The sequence below is a fragment of the Haemaphysalis longicornis genome, unplaced genomic scaffold, assembly GCF_048455015.1.
Source record: "Haemaphysalis longicornis isolate Haplotype H1 unplaced genomic scaffold, Haemaphysalis longicornis Haplotype H1 scaffold_2, whole genome shotgun sequence".
Classification (NCBI taxonomy): domain Eukaryota; kingdom Metazoa; phylum Arthropoda; class Arachnida; order Ixodida; family Ixodidae; genus Haemaphysalis; species Haemaphysalis longicornis.
In genome coordinates, this window is record NW_027526295.1 from 236,264,634 (window position 1) to 236,287,323 (window position 22,690).

Here is a 22,690-nt window from a genome sequence, read left to right on the forward strand (position 1 = left end):
CGAGCTGGAGAAGTCTTATGCACGAAGCTAAGCACGGGCAGTGCAGTATCTACTGAGCCGGTGTTGCAGAAGTTAAAGCACATGGGAGGGCACAATTTTTAAAGAAAACATCACTCGGGAGGTTCACCTCATGTCGCTGACAGTGCACGTTTACTCATAAGCATGTCCTGCGACGCCTTCGAACATTTTCTTTTATTTCGAACTTCGCGGCTTCTGTGCGCGCCTCTCTCTCGCTATCACACGATAGCGACGGACGATATCGCCAGTTCTCTGCCGGCTCCAGTCAGTTTTCACGATACGCGCTCTTCGCGATCTGTAAAGGGTGCACCACTGCAAGCAGAGGGTTACTGCGGAAAAGCTATTCTCTAAAAGCTGAGTGGTGTGTGATCGAGAGGGGGTTATTACGGGCTGTAAGCTCTTCTGATGGTTCGGTCTTTATACGAGATGGGGTTACTTGTCAATCCTTATTGCATTGCTCGTGAAAGATCACTCCTAATATAATATAGCTCTATTTATTGAATGTAGCAGATCTGTGTCTATTGAAGCGCCGTTAGTCACGTGAGAAGGCAAAGTTCAAAACTTAAGTATTTTATGGGTTCTGAGAATAGTTTCCCGCCAGCGCGAAGCAGGTGCACGACGTTTTGACTGTAAGAAGAACTCTATGATTAGAAACAATCGACTCGCTTCCACCGATTGTCGTTATTTCATGTTTAGTCGAGATGTTCTCCCCTGGGCTTTAAACAAGTTTTTTTTTTTTTTATCACAGTGCACTCAATACGCTGCTCAACTGCCTTTGGTCGACACTGTAAGCCGTGCGAGTGAATGCTTTTGATGCGGAGGTCGAGCCTCAGGAAACGTCACTTCGCGGATCGCAGACGGGCCGGTGTGAGCCTGTAACGCATTGACGGGATTCTCGTTACCCGCACAGCGTGCGAGCCCAACAGCTACAAATTATCAGAAAACGTCTTGTTATTCGGAAAAGGACGGTGACCTACAAAATTTTACCACACCTACCTTGATTACCGATGTATCAAATATTAAAAGCAAATTATGTTTATAATTTTAGGCTACTGCATTACATCAAACTCAGTTGACTCAGTATTGTCACGGGAAGAAAAGGATCGCTATGGGCCCAACCTCCGTTGAAGAAGAAGCTGTGTGGGGCGCACAGCCCGCGTGGGTTCTGTCTCATGGCCTACATCGTGTAAATAGTGTAAATACATCGCTTATCGTCTATTATCTGGAGCCTAGCATGATTTGCGGGTCGGCGGCTGTCTTGTGGGTGTGCTTGGCGAGCGATGTCCTGCTGGCGGGTCACTTCGGCAAAGGTGTACTTGCCTCATTTCCGTGACGGATATGACGTCAGTGAAATCTTGGGGTATCGCGGCATAAAACACTGGCGTGTTAAAATATAAAACCCGAAAACGAACAACCCGAAGTATAACGTACTCCTTATACTAAAGGTTGCTTCCCCGCAAGAAGAACCTATGTGCAGGGGTGCACTTTTTACAGGCCGCTTGCTTCGTTGTACTGACGTCACTTCCGTGACGGATATGACGTCACTCAAATGTTTGCGTGCCCAGGAATAAAGCACTTTCGTGTTAAAGACGATCAGACAACACGTACTGGATTGTGATCTGCACTACAATTGACGCCCACAATAAATGCTAATTGATCTTAACACTCATGCTTCGCTCTTGTTGTGTATGCTTTGTCATTGTTTGATTTGACGCAATGTCGATGCGTCCTTTATGTATAATACCTGAATTTTACATTGTTCTCGCACTGAATAAGAGTTCGCCCAACTGCCCCACGAACTGCGGGATTTTAACGGGAGCAGAGCCCTCGTCCGGCTTGCCCGCCTTCTGACTCTGCTTCCTCTTTTATTTCACGAAAAGGGAAATAAGCTTTCAGTCTTCTTTACGTTCACGGTCTCATGCTTCACGTCTATATGAGCTGTGAGTGGACATTTGGTGGGAGTAGTGGAGTTATAGTATGAGCCGCTTTTTAGGGGCAAAGCCCCTTAGGGGCTGGAGCTGTTGGCGTATCCTGTCATCGTCGCCGTCATCATTCGTCTAATTCAGTCACGGTACTAAAACACCTGGAAACTCGTTGACGCCTCGCGCTAGAACGTAACGCGTACTAAAAAAATTGGACGCGTATCTGCTTCTTTCGTTGCAAATGTCGTCAATAGTCTTTGAAGACATTTGCCAAGGAAGTGCCCCCGTTTGCTTTCACACTCACCTCTCATGCTGTTACTATTCCGTCGAGCCCATCCCAACTTAAAAACACTAAAGGTTTGCTCAAGGTGATTTGAATTTATCGCGTTCCACTCCTACGGGCCGGGTTCCTCGATGCCAGCGCAACAGTACGGCGGAGACGCACGTGAATTGGGGCGGCCGGCTTCAAGGTTTATAGAACCGCGTTGCCGTGCTCCACGTGCGTTCCAAGCAAAACGTGAAACCTAGCTAGTGGAACCTTTCTTTTCTGTCGCCGCGTGATTTCTCATATGCCGCCAGGAGGTAGCGCAGGCAACAGCAGGCGGCGGTTTTCTGCAGTAGATGTAGAATATCATTTGTTATCGAAAAACCATGCACTCATGAATTTTTTAATAAAGGAACACTGTAAATATCATTTGTGTATTAGTTTTCGGTCTTATATTTGCGTAATGTCTTGTTCATGTTCAACAAAGTTGACAAGTATGAACATATAAACCGGGCTTAGACGCTCACATTTGGCTGTGAGTATATAAGACAGTATTCATTTTACTCTGGCCGGGTGGCTGAATCGAGTCACAGGCAGACATACGGACAGACAGACAGACATACAGGCAGACCAAAATTTCGGGGTTTAAGTAGTTCAAGAAAGTCTATCGTCTTTAAAAACACCGGGACACTTATTTACGCCTCGCGTTGGAGCACTTCGTGCTTCAAAGAGACTTTTACAACAAAGCAAGCTGTATACCTCAACCCCCCTACGGTTTCATCTGTGTTGGCATAAACGCCAAGGCGCCAAGAATACACTTATACACGGCATGCTTCGCCTCTCCCAAGGTTTCACCTTAGTGGAGATGGCCCGGGATTTTTTTAGATGCGACGGCATCTCATTCACTCGCCTTGTCCCTCCATACGGCGTTGTCGTTGTCCGTCCACACCCCTCCCCCATTCTCCTCGCCGCGCGAGCTGCGCTCTCCGCCGCTCACCCCCTCTCCTCTCCGATAGCGAACACTCTCTCGCGAGGGCCATTAGATTGGATTCGATTGGATTGTCTTGGCTTGGCTTGGATTGGATTTGGATTGAATTGGATTGGATTGGATTAAAGTGGATTGTGTTGGATTGTGTTGCGTCATAGCCGCGGCAGGGGGGTTCGCGGCACGTTTCACGCGATGGGAGAATCAACCTAGCGGAACCAACAACGGAACTACCTATTGCGTCGCATCTACACAGGGGTTCCCGCGAGGGGAGGTGGGAGTAATTTTTTAGTCGGCGCCAGATTCGGCGTTCGACTTGGTGGTCATTCCGACTGACAAAACTGTTTCAACATGAAAGCGGCGTTACGCAAGCCTTGTTCTAAATTCCTACATCCGCCACCTCTTATGTAAGCCTAATAATTTGTAAATGCCATGTCGACTGCGACTTCTCTCTCTGGCGGCGTCCTCTTAACTTCAGGCGAAAAAAACAAAAGCCCCCCGCCACCGGCCACTTGCTCTAAAATTGTATTTTGGTCCTACCGACAGAACACGACGTCGCTGGTGTTTGTAGGGCGGTGATGTTCCTCGAACATTGCATAAGTATCGTCGCTTCAGCCGAAGTCTTGCAATAAAACGACAAGAACAGTGGCCAGGCTTTTTGAAAAATCGCGGCTGCGATGTGACATCTCCGAAAAAAAGAAGCAGCGGTTAGGCATGCCAGGAACTATATAAATGAAGTACAACGTCAGCATGAGGGCAATAGAAAAAAAAACGCAACTGTTGTGCCGAACAAGCATTAGACTTACGGAGGTGCAGCTAAACAGCCTGGAATAAGGGAACAGAACAAGATTTTTTCCTTGCTCTCGCACTCTCAAAACTGGTTGTGGGTGAGATGTCGTTACCTAGCTAGACAGTGGGAAAGATAGGCTGCTGGTAAAAGCAACATATTTTTCAGCCGCACCTGCAATTGAGCCAATTTCCGAATTTTTTTTTTGTTTGCAGGGTACTATTTTCGGGTATGTTAGGGAGAATAAGAAAGCGTACTAGAACGACACGCAAAATCATCAAGAGAAAGGCGATAAAATAAAGGCCTGTATCTCGCGAGAAAAGGTTTGGACGTATTGGTTCTCTGGTTGGTTGGTCTTCTCTTGGTTCTCGGTTGTTCTTCTGTTCGTTACTGCGCTGCTTTTCCGTGTGACTGTATACGCCCCCCCCCCCCCCCCCCATCACTCTTCCCCTCATGGAGTGCAGCAATCGAGCGAGGGTAAATGAATAATTGTGGCGTTTTCGAGCTTTAGGCACCCTATAAAGTTAGGAGTTCCACTCCAAACGCAACATCGAACAATTTCCAGTTCTTCTAACGCGGAGTGGGAGAGCACCTGTGCGGACAACCCAGCTTCGTCCTTAACCACTCGGTTGAGGCAGCCAGCTCCAATGGATTCCTAAAAAAAGCACCCCACACACCTAGGTCCTTTTTGGAGCAATAAAGTATATTTTCTGCCTCTCTCTAAATTTTACCCCTTCCCCCTCAGCACTCATATAAAGCACGATATTAAATTAGACTAAAAAACTGTGGTTGATTTCTCTGTCATAGGAATGGGTAAAACACGAAACTGAAATGTGCAGCGAAATCTGCAGCTGAGAATGATTTGCGGGTCGGCGGCTGTCTTGTGGGTGTGCTTGCCGAGCGACGTCCTGCTGGCAAGTCGCTTCGGCAAAGCTGCACTGGCGTCCTTTTCACGACGGATATGGTGTCAGTGAAATCTTTGGGTATTGCGGCATAAAACGATTTTGTGTTAAAATATAAAACCCGAAAACGAACCACCGTAAGTATAACGTACTCTTTAGTACTAAATGTTGTTTCCCCGCAAGATGACTCTGTATGCAGGGGTGCACCCTGTACAGGCCGCTTGCTTCGTTGTACTGGCGTCACTTCCGTGACGGATATGATGTCAGCGAAATCTTCGTGTATCCGGGAATAAAACACTTTCGTGTTAAAATGAGAAAAAGCGAACTTCTGCTAGCTTCGCTTATGTCTTTTTAACTTAATAAGTGTGTCTAATGCAAGGTTACAAACCAGCCGAGGTGAAGTGCAGACTGTACTTTGTTCCTCGCCTGTGCAAGAGTAAAAAAACGGGGCTGTGAAATAAAAGAAAAGCACTTCTCGTGAATGCAATGTCTCTAAAAAAACAAGCAGGAAAAGCTTTTTATGACTGGCAGTCGCCTGCCTAACATGGTACGAAACAACAGTGACAATTCATCTCTTTAGCACCGCCATTCTTTATTTCCCCCTTCCACAAAGGACCAGCCTAGAAGGTTTCGTCATAACACCAACATCTCAACGGGAAGGGGGGCGTTTATGTGCTCAGGCCCCGCAAGAGAGGCCTGCGGGCCATCGCGGCTTTATGACCCGGCGTGCAATGATACCGTGAAGAGCGGTCTTGGTTCTGTACGTACGGAAGATCAAGCTAAGTGTTCGCAATATCTGTGAACGACGCTTCCTAGAAAAGAAAAGCTACGAAGAATTTGTTGATGTAGTGGTAGGTCCCGGCTTTCGGAGGAACTGTTTTAAGAGCGAGACAATTTTTTTCTGGGATAAAAAGAAGAAATCCACTCGCATAAACTGAAATGACAGACCGGGTAGAACCACTGGAGCAGAAGAGAGCAAACAGGAAGTACCCGTACCGCACACGAGTTGTTATTTAGACAAGAGATTCCTCTTTCTTTTACTTTGTACAGATTTATCGATAGATTGACTACAGCCCCAACTGTTGTTTTCCCTATGTTGCGCAATCTGAACAGACAGTTAGTTTATGGTTGTGGGGTTTAACGCACCAACGCAACGCAGGCAATGAGGCGCGCCGTAGTGGAGCGCTCCAAATTATTTTTGACGCTCTATTGATCTAACGTGCGCCGAAATCTCGAACACATGGGCGTTTTCTCTTTTCGCCTCCATCATAAAAGCGACCGCTGCGGTCGGGAATCGAACCCGCGTCCTTGGGCTCAGCAGCACAACGCCATAGCCACCGAGCCACCGCGGCGGGTCAGACAGTTAGTTGCTGAACATCAAAGAGCGAACTTCTTTCACTAAGTTTCTGTTTGAATTTCTTTTTTCAGACGTTGCAATCAAGTCACATAGTGAAATTTCTTCAAGCTATACTTCGTGTCTTTTACTCCGCTCGTAAAAGCAAAGAGTAGCTGTTATAAACTCCACAGTGAACGATCGAATCTTACTAAGCCAATCTTCATTCAGCGTGCCCAGGTGGTACCGGCGCTCAAGCTCAAATATAGTGCGGTGAGCAACGGAAAGCTGAGTAAGGGTAACAAGCGGTTTGTCAGCATAGTGTGATATCACTTCGAGCGCATTAGCCTCTTCGTTTCCCGGGACTCAAGAGTGCGAGGGCAACCGCCAAAACGTCGTTTCCCATCCGCTACCTGTAGGCGTTACAAAAGAATTGCGTCTTTTGCACGCGAAAGGAAAATGCCCTTATGGAAGAGTAACCTTGTGAAAAGTTTAAACTCCCAAGAGCGAACCTGAGTTACGACATTTTGTGACATTCATGAGCCGGCCGCTCAGCAGTCAGGACAGACGGGGAAGGCGTGATTCAGTGATAGCAAGAAAACCTTGGTTGATTTCTCTGTCATAGGAATCGGTAAAACACGAAAGTGAAATGAGCAGCAAAATGTGAAGCTGGCATGATTTGCCGGTCGGCGGCTGTCTTGTGCGTGTGCTTGGCGAGCGACGTCCTGCTGGCGGGTCGCTTCGGAAAAGGTGTACCGGCGTCATTTCCGTGACGGATATGATGTCAGCGAAACCTTGGTGTATACCGGCATAAAGCACTGTTGTGCTAAAATATAAAACCCGAAAACGAACAACCCTAAGTACTAAGTACTCTTCAGTACTAAAGGTTGCTTCCCCGCAAGAAGACCTTGTGTGCAGGAGTGCACCCTTTACAAGCCACTTGCTCCGTTGTACTAACGTCACTTCCGTGACGGATATGACGTCGGTGAAATCTTTGTGTGACCGGAAATGAAACACTTTCGCGTTAAAAAGGCGAATTAGATTATATCTATGGATGATAAGCAGGCATGTGCTTACATGGAACCTAAGAAGGAAAAAAAAAATAGCATCTGAATGAGTGGGAATGAAAGCTACTAAAAACGTTGTGCTGCCTTTTAGGGAAAAAAAACTTGACGATTACAGCAAAGAAGCGAAACTCCGTTCGGGAAAATTAAGTTAGGCGCACCGCAACGGGGGAGGAGACGTGTTTCCGGATTAGCCTAAATCTGGATATTTTTATTCTACATTTAACGTCCCATAACTGGTGTTTTTTTTTATCCCCGCGAAAAAAGAAAAAACGGCAGCCGCCGTGCGCTGGCGTGGAACTAGCGACCTCAACGTCTTAGCGACCAGACTCCCCTCTCGTAGGGACACCCATCATACAAAATTTCTCGCTCGAGGAACCACTCGTCTCGCTCCGCTGTACTTGCGCGATTAAACGGCCCAACAACACGATAAGGGTGCCCCGCACGAGCCGCTATGGTTGTTTTCTCGGACAGGCTATACTGCGGCCTCTTCCGGCCGGCAGCATGCAAGCAGTTGAGTAGAGTCGCGTGGCGGAGCGAGGCTTGCTCAAGACGTTCGGCTAGATCGTGCTTGGCCGCCGTCCAGACGCTGTTTTCGGGTCAAGGCGCCCGTCCGGCGCCGGGAATCTGCGTCGCCGGCGGAAGCTGGGAGGAAGCACAGCCTAGGTCCAGAAACTTCTTAGCCGCAGCCGCCCACGCGCCGCATGTGCCTCAGACGTCGCGTTTTAGAGCGAAGAAGAAGAGATGCCGACGACGAAAGAGAGCAATGTATACATCGCAATATGCGCGCGCGCTGACAATTCTTCGGCGCAACGTCGACGCTGTCGCGATATTCCGTCCCGCGAGCTCGCCGCAAGAGAAAAGCGCGAGGACATACATACACGCGTCCCACGATGGTCACAGCGCGTCCTTTTTCTTTATTACGTCTCGTAAAGCGGCGACTTGTAAGTTGATTTGCTACGCAGCTGTGGCCAGAGGAAAGAGGGTCGTTCCTGATTGATGATGGCTCGCGTGGGCAACAGCTCTTCAAGCAGCCTGACTGTCGAATGAATTGGGCGACGACAAAAATAAGTACCCCTCCTCGTATTTCTCGAGGGTATACTGCGCACAGCGCCAATCTGCATAACGATCAAAAAGGAGCGAAAAGAAAGAGACAGACATACAGAGCGAGATACCACAGCTTTCCCGCGGTATAATGTGGTATATCATGACTTCAATCGTGGCAGCTTCGACACATTGTTGCCGAAAGAGGCTTAAACGATGCCCTGCATTGAAGTTCATGGGAGTTAAAAAAATGCAAGACCACGATAGCATCGCGTTGTAACCACGTCTGCGCATTTTTCGCACTCTATTGCCCTCCTCAATCGGGATGTGCGTAAACCTAGCACGTTTAATAATTTGAATAATTGAGGCATCACGCACTGAATTACCCACGTACCCTGCAGACTTTTCGATGATTAAGAATATACAAAAAGAGACATTTTCTAGACACAAAATATTCTTAACGGATATACAGTATACCGGTATACAGTATACAATATAGTATATGGTATACATAGGAAAACGTCAGAAAACTCCCTTTGTGGTGCGCACTTTGAGGTTTTCTTCGCGTCAGGATGAGAGCTCGCCATCAAAACCAATGATTTGCAGTGAAAAAAAAAAACATAAAAACACCTATAGTTAAATTATTTCTAAGTACTCTAACATGAAATCTCTTTCTACTAAAAAAATGCTAACAACAACAACAAAATCTAGGCTCACAAAATCTGAAATCAGCATTATTTTTTTCTTTTAACCTGACGCAGTACAAAACGTCAAGATATAGAACAGGCTTTATGTGCATGCATTGCGTGGCCGAAGTTCACCGCGTACTCCATAAGAAGCCGTAAAAAAATGTATATATATGGTTTCAATGATGCCGTCGTGGATGCGGTGTAAGCAGAGGTAATTTTACTCGCCTAATCTCCACGACCGGGACACGCCCTGCCTTTTTGAGAAAGCACCCACGGGCACAGACAGCCAGTTTGATCATTGTGTTCTTACTGATATCGGCGTACGCAAAGTATTGCGCCGGCCATCGTTACCCACAGTCCTTGCTTCATCGGCCATAATTAAGATAACAACCGCTTAGGCGACCTAGGTTGGCTTTTCGCAGCTTGATTAAAATCAGCCGGAGAAATCACAAACGCGAACACACTTATTCAATTACGCACAGTGATTCTGTTACAGTGCAGCTTAAGTAGCTGCTATTTTATGAGGTTTTCATGGGTTGTCAGAGAGAAAATTGTCAGCTGAAAAGCCAACTCTAAAGCAAAACCAGTAATTTCCGCCAACGGAGATGATTCAGAAGCGGCTGCCCATATGAATTATATGCGACGGCGGACAGTGCAAAGTTCTAAACTCTCCCTCAGTCCTTCAGTCAGCAACAAACGAAACATAAATATAAATATAAATATAAATATAAATATAAATATAAATATAAATATAAATATAAATATAAATATAAATATAAATATAAATATAAATATAAATATATTATTCCACGACTCGCGCACACACACCCACAAATGTGCGTGCACACGCTCGGGTTAGGTATTTCGGCAAACAGCGGCAAAGTAAATGACTAGGTTGATTACTGTAAGTGAGCCACGCTGAAGCGTATAGGGCAAAATTTTAAGAGCTGTTGGTTCTAGATAACATTTCCACGCTCAACCTCCGTTTGTCGTGGATTAGGTACGCCCTGGTAGCCCAGCCTGTTACCCAGGGAACGGAGCGCAGCGCGTGTGGCTTGAAATGTAGTCGACATAGCACGTTTTGTTTCCTTTACAGCGGCCCGGGTTCCGTGTTGACCGAATTTCGGCACGCTCTAACTCGTGTTCTGCCAGCGCTCTACGCGAACCACAGGCTCCCCCGATTCCAACCACTCCGTTCAAGCTTTCACGCTCACGTGCCGCTCACTACTTCATCAGTTTCTCATTGACCAGCAGCACTCCGCCAACGCGGCATGTTGCGGCGTGATTAGACGTGCCATGGTGTCTTCGAGGGCAGAGACACTTTGCGCACCCGGCCTCTCCGCACCGCCATCCCATGGGGTTCAGGCGCGCGAGGTTCGTGCGGTCATCGCAGCAGCCCTTCCCCTCGCAACGCCCGAAAAGAGACGGGCAGGCCCCGGCCACTCTTCGGGATGGGATTCCACGAAGATTGACCCCGAGCAGCGGCCGATGGGCCGTAAATCAGGGCTGACTGAGGTGTCAGTCGTAAACAAGAGCACGATAAACTCCGGAAGAATAGTTCCGCCGGTCGCCGCTGTCAGTGTGCTTCTCCCCCACTGAGGCGCACCTTGCTGAAGATACGTGCTGCTGTAGCTCCATCTTTCCTTAGCCGAGAACGCTTTAGTAGCCATGGCATGGCCTTCGTTTTCGTGGGATTTGGTTCTCCCGTGAGGACCTCTAGGTCAGCTAGGGCACTCACCGAGCCTCTGGTGTGGCTCAAAGAAGCCACGCGCACAATCCTGCCATTAAAGAGACCCGAGAAAGGAAGCACAAAAAAGAAATTATGGTGACGGTAAGGACGACGCGGAGCTTGTTCGGGCCTCGCCGCCAAAAACAGGACGGAGCCATGACGGGCTCAGGGGACGAGAGACTACGGATTAGGAAGGGTTAGAGGTTGGGGAGGTGGACAGTAAATGGCCTCTGACCGAAAAAGAGAGCCATGTTTTTCCCAACGATGCTGAAAGAGTATCTCGCGCTTCCGAACTATACCATTCCAACGGGGCCCTTCTCAAGCGCTGCTCGAAGTGCGTGAGTGTCAAATGCTGACGGTCTTTCTGAACGTTTAAACACAAATTATGCGAATCCTTAACTAACCCCAACTTGACTAACCTAGGCTAGACTAAGTTGTAATACGGTCGCAGCTGCTACAAATAAATTTCCACTTAGAAAACACTTAAGCTTCGTCTCTAATGGTGAAACGCGACAGCAGCAGGCTCAGATGCGTCATATGTAGTAGAAGACGACGACTCAAAAGAGCGGCCCTCACTTGTAGACGGCACCGCATCCATCGCTCACTGGATCTCTCGTGGAGGCTGCAACGAATGGGGACTTTCCGGTTCCCACGGGACTCGCATACGTCACGACACCATCGAGCAATCCCTATTTTCGCGTCACGCCACCGACGCCGGCTTTTCCGTGATATAACGCTTTCGCGTTAAAAGGGTTCGACATGTATGTACGTCCGCAAAATCATTACGGCCCACCATCATCGGAATTTAATTGGTCTCCCGTGATACAAGGTATTCACCATGCAAAGGCCCAAGCAGTTCTACCGGCCGCAAAAGGCTCCTATCCTACGTTAACCAAGTAGGCGTCAAGCAAGCGCGACCAAACGAGGGGGAGATTTCTCGTTCCGGAATTTGCGGTGTTCAGCGCGAACACCGCGGAGTGCTAGCTATAGGTCGTCGCCGCCGGGCTGGGACAACGCGCTTTCGCATTCGTCCGCTCGCGGGAGCTTCGGATCTGAAGTTCCCTGCCCACGCGGCCGTATCCCTTGGCCGTAACTCTTGACTTCTCGAAATGGGCGCTCTGCGGCTCGGTAACATCGAGTGTCATGCTCGCGCTTGTCTGCTTGATTCTATCCGCCTATCTGCTTGATTCTCTGCCTGGCAAACTCCAGTCGAGCGTGGAGTTGGCTGTTTGGGTGTGCCGCGAACTGCACTTCAAAATTTCCGCGTCGATTCACCGCTCCTATCGAGGCTCATTTCCCGGACTCAGCACGACGCCACTCCTTTTTATGTGGCGTGTTTGTACGCGGCGGGATTGCCGCTGTCTTCGCTTTTTACCCTTTCCTTTAATCTCTCCCATACCCTATTCTCTCCCCTATGTCCTCATCCCCGCTTTGAGTTGTACTCAAGTGTACTCGAAGCCAAGCGCGACATAGTGATCAGTGCCCACCCCCCGTTTCGTCTAAACTGAAGTAAACAACTTCCCTCAACCACAGAGTGCGCTGACTTGTTGGTAGTAGCTGAGTACTATTCTTACCAACCTCACAAGCTGCGCACTTTGGCCACAAATCGTTCGGGAATTGAGAGGGCGCGTTCTTTATTCGTTAGCTCATTAGCTGCGCTGCTCAGCGCCGTTAAAGAGCTAATCTAATTTAATTTCAATCAAGGCAGCGACCGTGTTCGCTGCTCAATGCGCGCCAAGCCGTGTCGACTCCTACGAGGGCTCAATATAATTTGATTTGGCCCGGCCGAGAAAGAAGGCTGAAGAGGGCATAGAACCGTGGAGGCGGCAGCCGAAGACAAAGCATGCAATGCGGTCGTTACGCCCGGGCCTCCGGACATGCAGCGCTTAATGTCTCCTGCACCATGCGAGAATAATCTATGCCGTTTCTTGAGGATATTGATTCTGCATGAAGCGGCCGACCCAACTTCGTCAGTAATGAACACTCACTCTCATTTTGCTAAGTCGAAAACAAGCGCGGCGTTTACCCGGCCAGTAGCGTAAGCCTTGCGTGCGCGCAACTAAACAAGCAAGCACAACTTGTATCGGAGCTACGTCCGTAAACACTGATGTGGTTATAGACATTGACGCATGGTGTAAATGAGCGACTTCTTAAGCATAGAATGATTCTCTTTTCGCGAAATTCACAATACGCGAGGCGTATCTTGGTTAAAGTATCTACTTGCGACGCTCTTGCTATGCTGTGGCGTATACGCGATATTCATAGTGAAGCAGCCTTGGGCTGCTTTCGCTAGATCTTTCGTGAGACTACCGTAGAGCGAACAAAATTGATCGATTGTGGGGTTTAACGGGCCGACGCTACACAGGCGATGAGACGCACCGTAGTGGAGGGCGCCGAATTAATTTTGACCATGCACCTGGGGATCTTCAACGTGCGCTGAAATCTCGAACACACGGGCGTTTTTGCTTTTCACCTCCACCAGAAAAGGGGCGGCCGCGGCCGGGAATCGAACCCGCGTCCTTGGGCTCAGCAGAGGACGAACAAAATTCACGCAAAGCAAAGCAAATGGCACGTGTGATCCTGAGAGCGGATATATGTTGTCGTTAATCTTTCAAAATTCAAGTTGCTTTGTCGTATATGCTTGTGTAAATGTGTCCGTAAGCGACATGATCCGGTTCGTCACGAGACATTACGAAGTAGCACCGATAAAGAGGATAGCTGAGGGCATTGCAACTCAACAATAGTCTGCTAGGGTTGGTCGACTGGGCTGATGGGATGCTGGTGCAGCAGTGTGTAGTACGAGACTGCCAGCTGATCCTGCGGCCGGCCAAAAATAGCCTGATACGCGCGGAAAAGTTATTCCTAAAACCGCTTATGTGACCAAATACCACACACTAATTTACTGGTCGTTCATGCCTTTGCCTCAAATGCCACACGCTGGGCAGCAGGCGATCTTAGAAGTTATTTACGAAAGATCAATTAAATTAGGATAAATGTAGTTGTTCTTTATATCGCACTGGATGTTGCAGTGTTCCTCGATATGTTACGTACAGCTACATACAGAAGCTATAAGGTGTTTCTGAAATACGGGACCAGTCCCATCCACGGGGCCCCGGTTACACGGTCTCACCTTACTAGAACGCGTGCCGTTTCTGACCTCAGAGAGAATTCGCGTTGATAAAAAAACTACGTTGAAAACAGAGCGAAGATGTACAAAGGCAGCATAGAGGAAAGCCAAGCATGAACCTTGGTTTGTTCCCTTTTCTGTGTTCGTAAGTTCGTGTTTTGCTTTCAATACAAATGTTATCTAACTCGGTCAGCTTTCCCTATTATTAATATCGTAAGGCAAGAAACCGAGAAATTCAAGAGAACAAAGGTTGAAAACACCCCACAGTAGCAGCTCAAACAGCGATTTGGAACGCACCACACCAGCGTGCACCCAACTTCGCTGGTAAATTAAGCACCAGAAACCAAAGATCGAGCTAAGTTAGTTCAACTACGTTCAAAAACAAGATTTTTCAAATGCCGGCTACACCATTTCTCGCAAAATGTGATGAATTTGTGCCACCATTGCTTTGTACAATTGTTGGAGTCTCTATTAACATGTTTGACGGGAACAGGGAGGGGCAGACCGAGCGGTCACAAGAGACGTATCAGTTTTAAATGCTGGCACCGCTTGACCCCCAACCCCTCTCCTGAATATTAGCTTCCTTCTTCATCTGTTCTCCTAACCATCACAGTTCTTCGTACAATTTTACGTATACAGTACCTGCATGGGGGGTATTTGGACCTTTTTTATCTTTTAAACGTTGATAACCCCTTTACATGTTCTGGCCTGGGCTGCGCACGCGCAGTTGGGTCGTCCTGTCGAGTGCGCCAATTGATTGGCGCACTCAATTGGCGCAATTGAGTGCACCAACCGCGCAGTGATTAAACGGCCACTCCCGGGACTCAGATGTTGCATAAAGGTCTCTACGAAGGGTCTTTCGGTGGTGCCGTGCCACCAGCACGCGCCTCCTTCTTGTGCGCAGTGGTCTCCCGGTTGCTGAGCCTGGCCTTGCTGTGGGCGCTGGTGTTCGTGGTGGCCGATGGCCGCTACCTGCCCACCAGGTCCGGCGACGAAATGCGCGGGGAGCAGCTGCGCAACCTCATACGAGCTGTACGTATACGAGCACACTCACGTGCACCACCTCGTTTCACAGCTGTTTTCGAGCCTTTCAAGTTCACAGCGTTGTGCTGATGCCTCGTTTCAAAGTTTTTAACACGAAGGTGTTTTGTTCCGGGGTACACCAAGATTTCACTGACGTCATATCTGTCACGGAAACTCTATTGGGTCCCTTGCACGGAGACTAACATTTTCCGGCGAAAGCTTTTCAATAAGGTCCCTTTTCAACAAGCCCTGGAATTGTATATCGAGCAAAAAATGTTTTTCTTCGCCTTTTCGATGAGTTTCGGACCTCAGAAGCATAGAAACGAAAAATTTAGCCGGTAGTGCAAATATGTAATAATCTACAGGAATGGCAATTAATTAGGTCATTAGGCAATTAAAAATTATCTTTCGAGTGGGAATTTTTTTTCTTCTTTTCCTAAAAGCTACAACACCGTGAGCCTAAAAAAAAAGAATAAAGCTTGCGATGCAAGTATTTAAACATTTGTGGGAGTTTTCACAAACCCCGAATTCAATTTCCTTATGCGCCCCGTCGTCACACCCGGTGCGCACTGGAGATTTCAACACGATAGTGTTTTATTTCAGGATCCACGAAGATTTCACTGACGTCATATCTGTCACGGAAATGACGCCTGTACAACGAAGCAAGCGGCCAGTAAAGAGTGCACCCCTGCATACAGGGTCTTCTTTCGGGAAAGCAACCTTTAGTACTAAAGAGTACGTTACACTTAGTGTTGTTAGTTTTCGCATTTTATATTTTACACGAAAGTGTTTAATGCCGGGATACACCAAGATTTTACTGACGTCATATCCGTCACGGAAATGACGCCAGTACACCTTTGCCGAAGCGACCCCCCAACAGGATGTCGCTCTCCAAGCCCACCCACAAGACAGCCGACGACACGCAAATCATGCTCAGCTGCAGATTTCGCTGCGCATTTCACTTTCGTGTTTTACCGATTCCTATGACAGAGGAATCAACCACAGTTTTTTTGTCCCCTAAAATAACTCTGCATCGAAGAACTGAACAGCTCTTGCAAAGGGAATTTCCTTCCAACTCAAATGGAATCACTGCTTGTATTTAAATCTTGTATATTGTCTGCACAGTCCACGAATGCCCTTTGGTACAACGACTCTCATTCATGCAAACTTCGCGATGATTGTGTGACTGATATTGCCAGAAGCTTCGTGTTAACATCAGACCGCTCAGTGTTCATGCCAATGGGAAGTGCCGAACGAAGCGTTCGTGGTACCGTGTTACTTGCACGGTGAGTGTACAAGCGAACTCCCCCCGTTCTTCGCAGCTGTTCGAGAGAGCGGAGCTGGAGAAAGCAGCCGGGCTGTACCCGTACGCCGGCGACACTCGGGGCGGTTTGCTCGGCAGCCAGGACTGAGTGCCGTCGCTGCGTCGGTGAGTAACCTAACGTAGGACGTTCCACATGACCAAAAAACTAATCCTTAAAAAGGAGGTTGAATCTCTGTTGTTGTAAACGCACCAGGGGGATAAAAAGGAAAAGAAATGCACTGGGGATATTACCGATCTCGGCAGGGAGCTCCCCTGCATACAACCCAGTGCGGAGAGGGGGAATGAAAGGGCAGAGAACAGTGTTAAAAAGATAGAGAAGGAGAGAAGAAAGAATAAAGCCTGGCCAGCACATCAAAACTTTGAGCTCACGCGGCGGCGAATACAAGGCGCGTCCAGGACGTTCTACGGTCCGTCTGCCTTTCTAAGAACCCTCCTCCGTCGCTGCTATTTCCCTTTCCTGGCGCGCGCTTCGATTTTCTGTGCCATTGATTTTTATGTACGTTTTTCGTACTTCCCGCGTTCCATGAAACGTAGAGATCCAAGGCTGTTCGCCTTACAAAAAGGTAAAATAATAACTCCTGTAAAGGGTGCTCTGCCTCAACTAGTGTCGTTATGCTAAGAAGCCCTAGCCATGGAGCAGTGTGCTGACAGCGAACGGAGTGCAGGGGTCGCGATTGAAAGGTGATGTTGCACAGCATTGGCTAATATACTACGCTTTCATAGCAATGTTGTTGCAAGTCCGGTCCAAGAGACAAATGATTTGCACTTGCCCGAAGAGGGTAGCGTACAAAAGCTTCTTGGCGAAGTTGAAAGCACAAAAAAAGGACTTATCTTCAGCAGTTAGGATACCTCACCGGTACGTTGTATATATGCCTCCTCGCTGGGGGTGAAGAAATTTAGATGTGCAATGAATTAAAAATATATAGCGCCTGATCCCAAGCACCGAACGCATGTCATCCATGGGGAGTGAATGATTGTAGGTAATAGGTTTGTAAGTACAGTAGACTCGCGATAATTCAAACTCGAACGGACTTTAGGATTTTGTTTGAATTATCAGTTTCTCGTAAATATGACTCGAGGCAACATATCAACTTAATTTGTAAAGAAAAATTCACCTATATTTAATAATACAATATTCACATGCAATACTGAAGTGCTATTCACGCTTTGAAAGGGAAAAAAATCACGAATGCATGATGCTTTGTCTTTGCATGAGAGTTTCAGACAAAATTTTCGGTGCCAGCAAGAGAGCCAGTTTATTGCAAGAGTTTTCTTCACTGGTCACGCACTTGCGGATCCCAGCAATGTGTGAAAGGATGGTAATGTGCAGAAGCGGCAAATTCAGCATATATTTTCCGGCAAGGACAAGAAAAAGGTACTAATTAACCGAATTTACTCAACGAAACAGTTTGAATTAGGCGGCTTTAAATTACATTGAAAACATAGCCGGCCAACAAAAATTTTGAAGTTTGTATATATTGACCGAATGTTTGAATTATTCGAGTTTGAATTTTCAAGCTCGGATATTTCCACTCCACATGGTGCTACCACGTGGAGTGAAAAAGTTATAAACGCTGTCATGAGAAGGTTTGAATTCGGGCAATTTCAGATTTATTGACAGCGCCACCAGACCTTTACAATTCAAGCAAATCTGCTGCGAAAGGTCTTGGTATTTATCGTAAAAAGAGTTGGCGCCGCTCCAAATATGCGATTCGGCGGATCCCAGACCCCACGTTGATGGAACCATTTGCTTCTCAAACTTGCGTGGTGCCGGCATCGGCTAACCTTGAGCAGTCTAACTCGCTTGGCAGCGCTTCTATCAGAATAAAAAGGACACTCCTGTAAAGGCGCCAGAGCTTTCACGATGTCATAAGCATGTCTCTTGTCAAGCTTTTGTCAAGCATGTCAAGCTTTTGTCGTTTATTCCATTTGGTGTTGCCCACACGCTTTTGTTGCTCTCGTGCTTTATATGTTTGAAGATATTCATCATGAACGCAGCTTCACTCGGGCCAGGCCCTCGTAAGATTTCAAATGCGATTTCTGTCTTTGCAGGTGTCTGCTGGCGGGCCGCTATGTCCGGAGCTACCGCTGACCGATAATAAACATTATGCTGCCGCCCCTTCTGGGTGGAGACTGGCATTTCATCTGTGTTGATTCGCATGAAAATTTCCTACGGGCACGGGAATTAACTGATCGTTGGGCCTTTTATTTGAATGAAGAGACGGGTCTCGAGAAAACGGCAAAGCTGTTTGCGGGCATGCCGCGGAAAACACCGTTGTCGGAACCGTACACATTCCCGAGTGTTTTCACACTCAAACGTGACGTTATTTATAAAAAAGATCCCGGGCCATCTCCACTAACGTGAAACCCCTGGAGGGACGGGGGGCGAAAATGGCATTTTGGCGCCTTAGCGTTTTTGCCAACGGAGTTGAAACCGTTTGAGGGGTAAAGGTATACAGCTCTGCTGTAAAAGTCTCTTGTCTTTAAAGCACGTAGCTATCTAGCGCTAAGCCTAAACGAGTGTCCCAGTGTTTTTTAGTACACGCTACGAAGCGCTCCAGCGCGAGGAGTAAACGAGAGTCCCAGTGTTTCTTTAGTAAGCCTTACGTTCTAGCGCGATGAGAAACGAATTTCCCGGTGTTTTAGTACCGTGACTACATCAGACGACGATTACGACGAGGACGACGACAGGAGACGCCAACAGGCAACAGCCCCAGCCCCTAAGGAGCTTTGCCCCCCAAAAATGAATTTTCGCGCTTCGAAGCAGAACCTGCAGGTGAGGCGAATTGTAGGGAAGAGCTGCAAACAAAACACGTTTGTTCGTAATTTGCGACTGAGAAAACTTGCTAACCAATCATTTGAATGAAACTTGGAAGGACCCGAGCTTCCGTCTCACGGACAAGCATGGAGCTGTCCGTTTTACTCCCGCATCGAAGGCATCTTTCTCTCTGTGTAACACACGAACCCAATCCGCTCGACCACTGAGAGGACACCGGACAAGTCGCATTGCGCCATTTGACGTCCACGTTGAAACCGCCCGCCACCACAACGGACATGCCATCAGTAAGGGCATGAAACCTACAGCTTCACGTGTACGCCGCCGCCCCCCCCCCCCTCCTCCCAACCCGTGCACGCGGCAACCGCGTTTATGTGCGCAAAGAAACCGTCCAAAATGAGAGAGAGAGAGAGAGAGAGAGAGAGAGAGAGAGAGAGAGAGAGAGAGAGAGAGAGAGAGAGAGAGAGAGAGAGAGAGAGAGAGAGAGAGAGAGAGAGAGAGAGAGAGAGAGAGATCTTTATTTGCCCTTCTATAAAGGCTTCTGCGTTGCTGGGGGAAGGAGCTGCTGTTACCAGTCGCCCCCAAAAATGCGTCAATGTGTTGGAGGAGGGCCTCCCAGTGCTCCTCTTCTGTCAGTCGTAATAAGGAGGCGGTCAATTGTCGGACTGAGGGTGGGTACCGGCCGGCGCTTTTGTGCGCTTGCGGAGAGCGAGTTTGAGTTGTTTTTGGGGATCCTCTTGGGGGTCAAGCCACTCCGCCCAAGTGCTAGGAGAAGGGGAAAGGGAGTCTGTGTATATGTTCCTTGTCTGTATAATCTCTACGCCGTCTCACATGTAGTGCTGGTTGTTAGGGTACCCGTGACCGCAGCGAAAATGTCGCTATCAAAGCCCTCTAAGCTGAACATGTAATATTGCCCCACGTCGGCTTTCCGAGCGGCCAAGTTGCCGTTCATCCGGGGGGGAATCGGAGCACTCGACGAGCTGGAACTAGAGGACGCAACGGCGGCGGCAGCGACAAGTTTGTATTGTTTTCGCGCCTATACGCGCTTCTGTTCGGGCTGACGCGCCTTCAATTCCCGCTCTTCCTCCAAGCGAGCGACATGCGTCCGTCCCATGGCGAGTTAAAGCTGGGAGGTCTCGAGCTTTATTGTAGCGGACAAACATGTGGCTGTCCGTTTTCCTCCCCCGTCGTAGGTAGGCACCTTACTGTCTGTGGAACACACTAACCCAGACCGAAATCACTCGGTTACGGAGAACAGCTGACAGGACGCATTGAGCCATGAACCAGCACAACGGGCATTATCGGTAGTGGCATGGAGACCAGGGGCCGAATTCTCTAAAAAACGGGCGTCGCTTTGAAACGACGGGGTAGCGCCATGTAGTGCCATGTGTTCTGGGGTTGGGGCCGTCGCTTTGGGGTTCCCTGCAGGTAGAGTCAGCCGCAGAAAAGCGCTGTGGCAAGGGCGCGAAGCGACAAGTGAAACGACTAGGGGGGCAGTGGGTGTCGCTTCACGCCCTAGCCACAGCGCTTTTCTGCGGCTGACCTACCTGCAGGGAACCCCAAAGCGACGGCCCCAACCCCAGAACACGTGCATTTGCATGGCGCTACCCCGTCGTTTCAAAGCAACGCCCGGTTCCCCCCCCCCCTCCCCCCCTCTCCCAACCCTTGCAGCCCGTGCACACATAAACCGGCAAGCAGTGATGGGCGCATACTTAGGCGTGGAATATACCGGCGAAAATGTCGGTCGGAAAGCCTTTCAAGGTGAAGAAGCATTATAGGCTGACGCCGGCTTTCCAACCGCGCAAGTGGCTCTTCAATTCACAACTACTCGGCGAGGTGGAATTTGACGAAGCCACGGCGGCGGCGGCTTTCGGTCATTTTTACGCCCATTCGCGCTTCTGTGTGTTCTCCGAAATCATCTGATAACGGCGCTACCACCGTTGTCAGCCGATAGCGCAACTTGTGAAAGAGGCGTCGACGGTGGCGAGAGGAATAGCAGTTGTGATAGAGCGGTCGGCGGTGGCGAGGAGGATCCCCCGGAGCGGCGCCGAGTAAATCGGCTCCACCGGAATGAAAACTGGGGGGTTAGACATATACTGCTTCGCAGTAGGAGATTGTCCAGGTCTTAGTGATCTCCTGCATAGGGTGTTATGCCATTATGCCACACTCACAAAGAGGGAAATGAACAAAATTGGCGCACTGATAAGGAAGGCCTGCGAACAGGTCATCGGACCATCAGTCAACACATCCATCAGTAAGATGCTTCACCTTGGAATCCGTAATACGGCCACAGAGCCCTAAGAGGTGCACCAGTAGAACAATTTCTTCTACTGTGTACCACGGCTGCAGGAGCAAACCTCCTTGGGCATCTGGTAGTGCCCTCCCTATGTTCTGGCAGTGATCACTCACTTGGAGACATCCCGCCAGTCTTATGACAGAAAGTAAACGTCTCCCCCATACCGCGAAATAACATCCCAAGCAACCACCGGACGTCTGTCGGCCGTCCAGCGTACGTCCATTCCGGCTCTAACGGACGTCCGTACGACGTCCGTTTCAGGGCCGATGGACGTACCATGCACGTCCGTGGGACGTCCGGATTTAGCACTTCCGTAAGTCCAGCCGGACGTCCGAACTTGGGTGTACTTAGGATGCTCAGTAAAAATTTCCAGAATCACATAACGAGAAGATTATATTCCTACAACGAATACTACACAAGACCAACGCACAAGACAAACGCACTACCGGATAGACAGGCAATACATACATGAACACAGTAGCGGTTCTCAATTCGTATATATCCTTCCCCAAAGAGACCACCATTGGATTCGGTAAGGGCCGCGCTTCAATAAAGTTTAGGCTTAAATTCAGAAATATGCATATGAACCTCCAATATACAGGTCAGGATATATGTTGATGTACGAAATCTTTTTAATTGAAAAGCAAAGTAGCTTTTTCGTTGTTGCTTCTACATTCAATTTAAGTCATTATTTTATGCTCCGTAGTAACTTTGAACGTCCACAGGCGGGTCACTCGGACTTGTACATCTGTTTCTGGAGGTCCACTGTACGTCCTAAAACGTACATCCAAACACGGACGTACAGTGGCCGTCCAGACAGGGAATTGGATGTTCGGCTGTATTTCAGACGTCCCGCGGACGTCCGTGGTTGCTTGGGATGAATCCAGCCCGCCATACAAACCAAAGAGAAGCCACTGCGGGGGTGCTACACCGGAAATGCGGAGACTGTGAGGGCACAGCACACACTGACACTGCAGACTACACCAGCAGAGCAGCGATGATAGGCATGGCTACCATAACAAGGGGACACATCACGAGCATATATGGCACTCCAGCTGGCCACCACCATACAAGAGGAGGAAACGGCAATTGCAGTAAACACATGCGAACAGAGTCTTCACTGGCTCATAGCAGGCCTGTCGTAATTAGTTTTCGAAGCAAGTACAAATCTAATAATGATTTTGCTCGAATGGGTATACAATTAATCGAAGCGAATGAATGATCTCCAATAAGAGAACTGAAATTTACGATTTCAGAAGCACGCTTCAGTAATGAGTCTGAAGAAAAATAAAAGGCTCATGTAAATGTTTTCGAAACTTTTCATCTGGTATAAAACAAGCACAAGGAAGCTATCCTGATGCTCTCAGCTTTATAGATATTCGATTTTGCGCGGGAGAACCTCTTAC

The 22,690-nt window shown here is 48.4% G+C and overlaps 1 protein-coding gene across 4 annotated transcripts in view; it reads left to right on the forward strand.

Moving 5' to 3' along the window:
- The window catches only part of LOC144167702 (uncharacterized), a 60,322-nt gene extending 41,971 nt beyond the window's left edge, over positions 1-18,351 (forward strand). For 2 of the 4 annotated variants that reach the window (XM_077696884.1, XM_077696885.1), the window contains exons 2-4: positions 14,746-14,897; positions 16,211-16,317; positions 18,265-18,351. In XM_077696884.1, coding sequence (XP_077553010.1) covers positions 14,746-14,897; positions 16,211-16,300 — 242 coding nt within the window. In that variant the 3' untranslated portion in view covers positions 16,301-16,317; positions 18,265-18,351. The remainder of the gene's footprint in view (positions 1-14,745; positions 14,898-16,210; positions 16,318-18,264) is intronic. The other 2 variants (XM_077696886.1, XM_077696887.1) reach the window with 1 other exon arrangement.
- Positions 18,352-22,690: the final 4,339 nt, after the last annotated feature.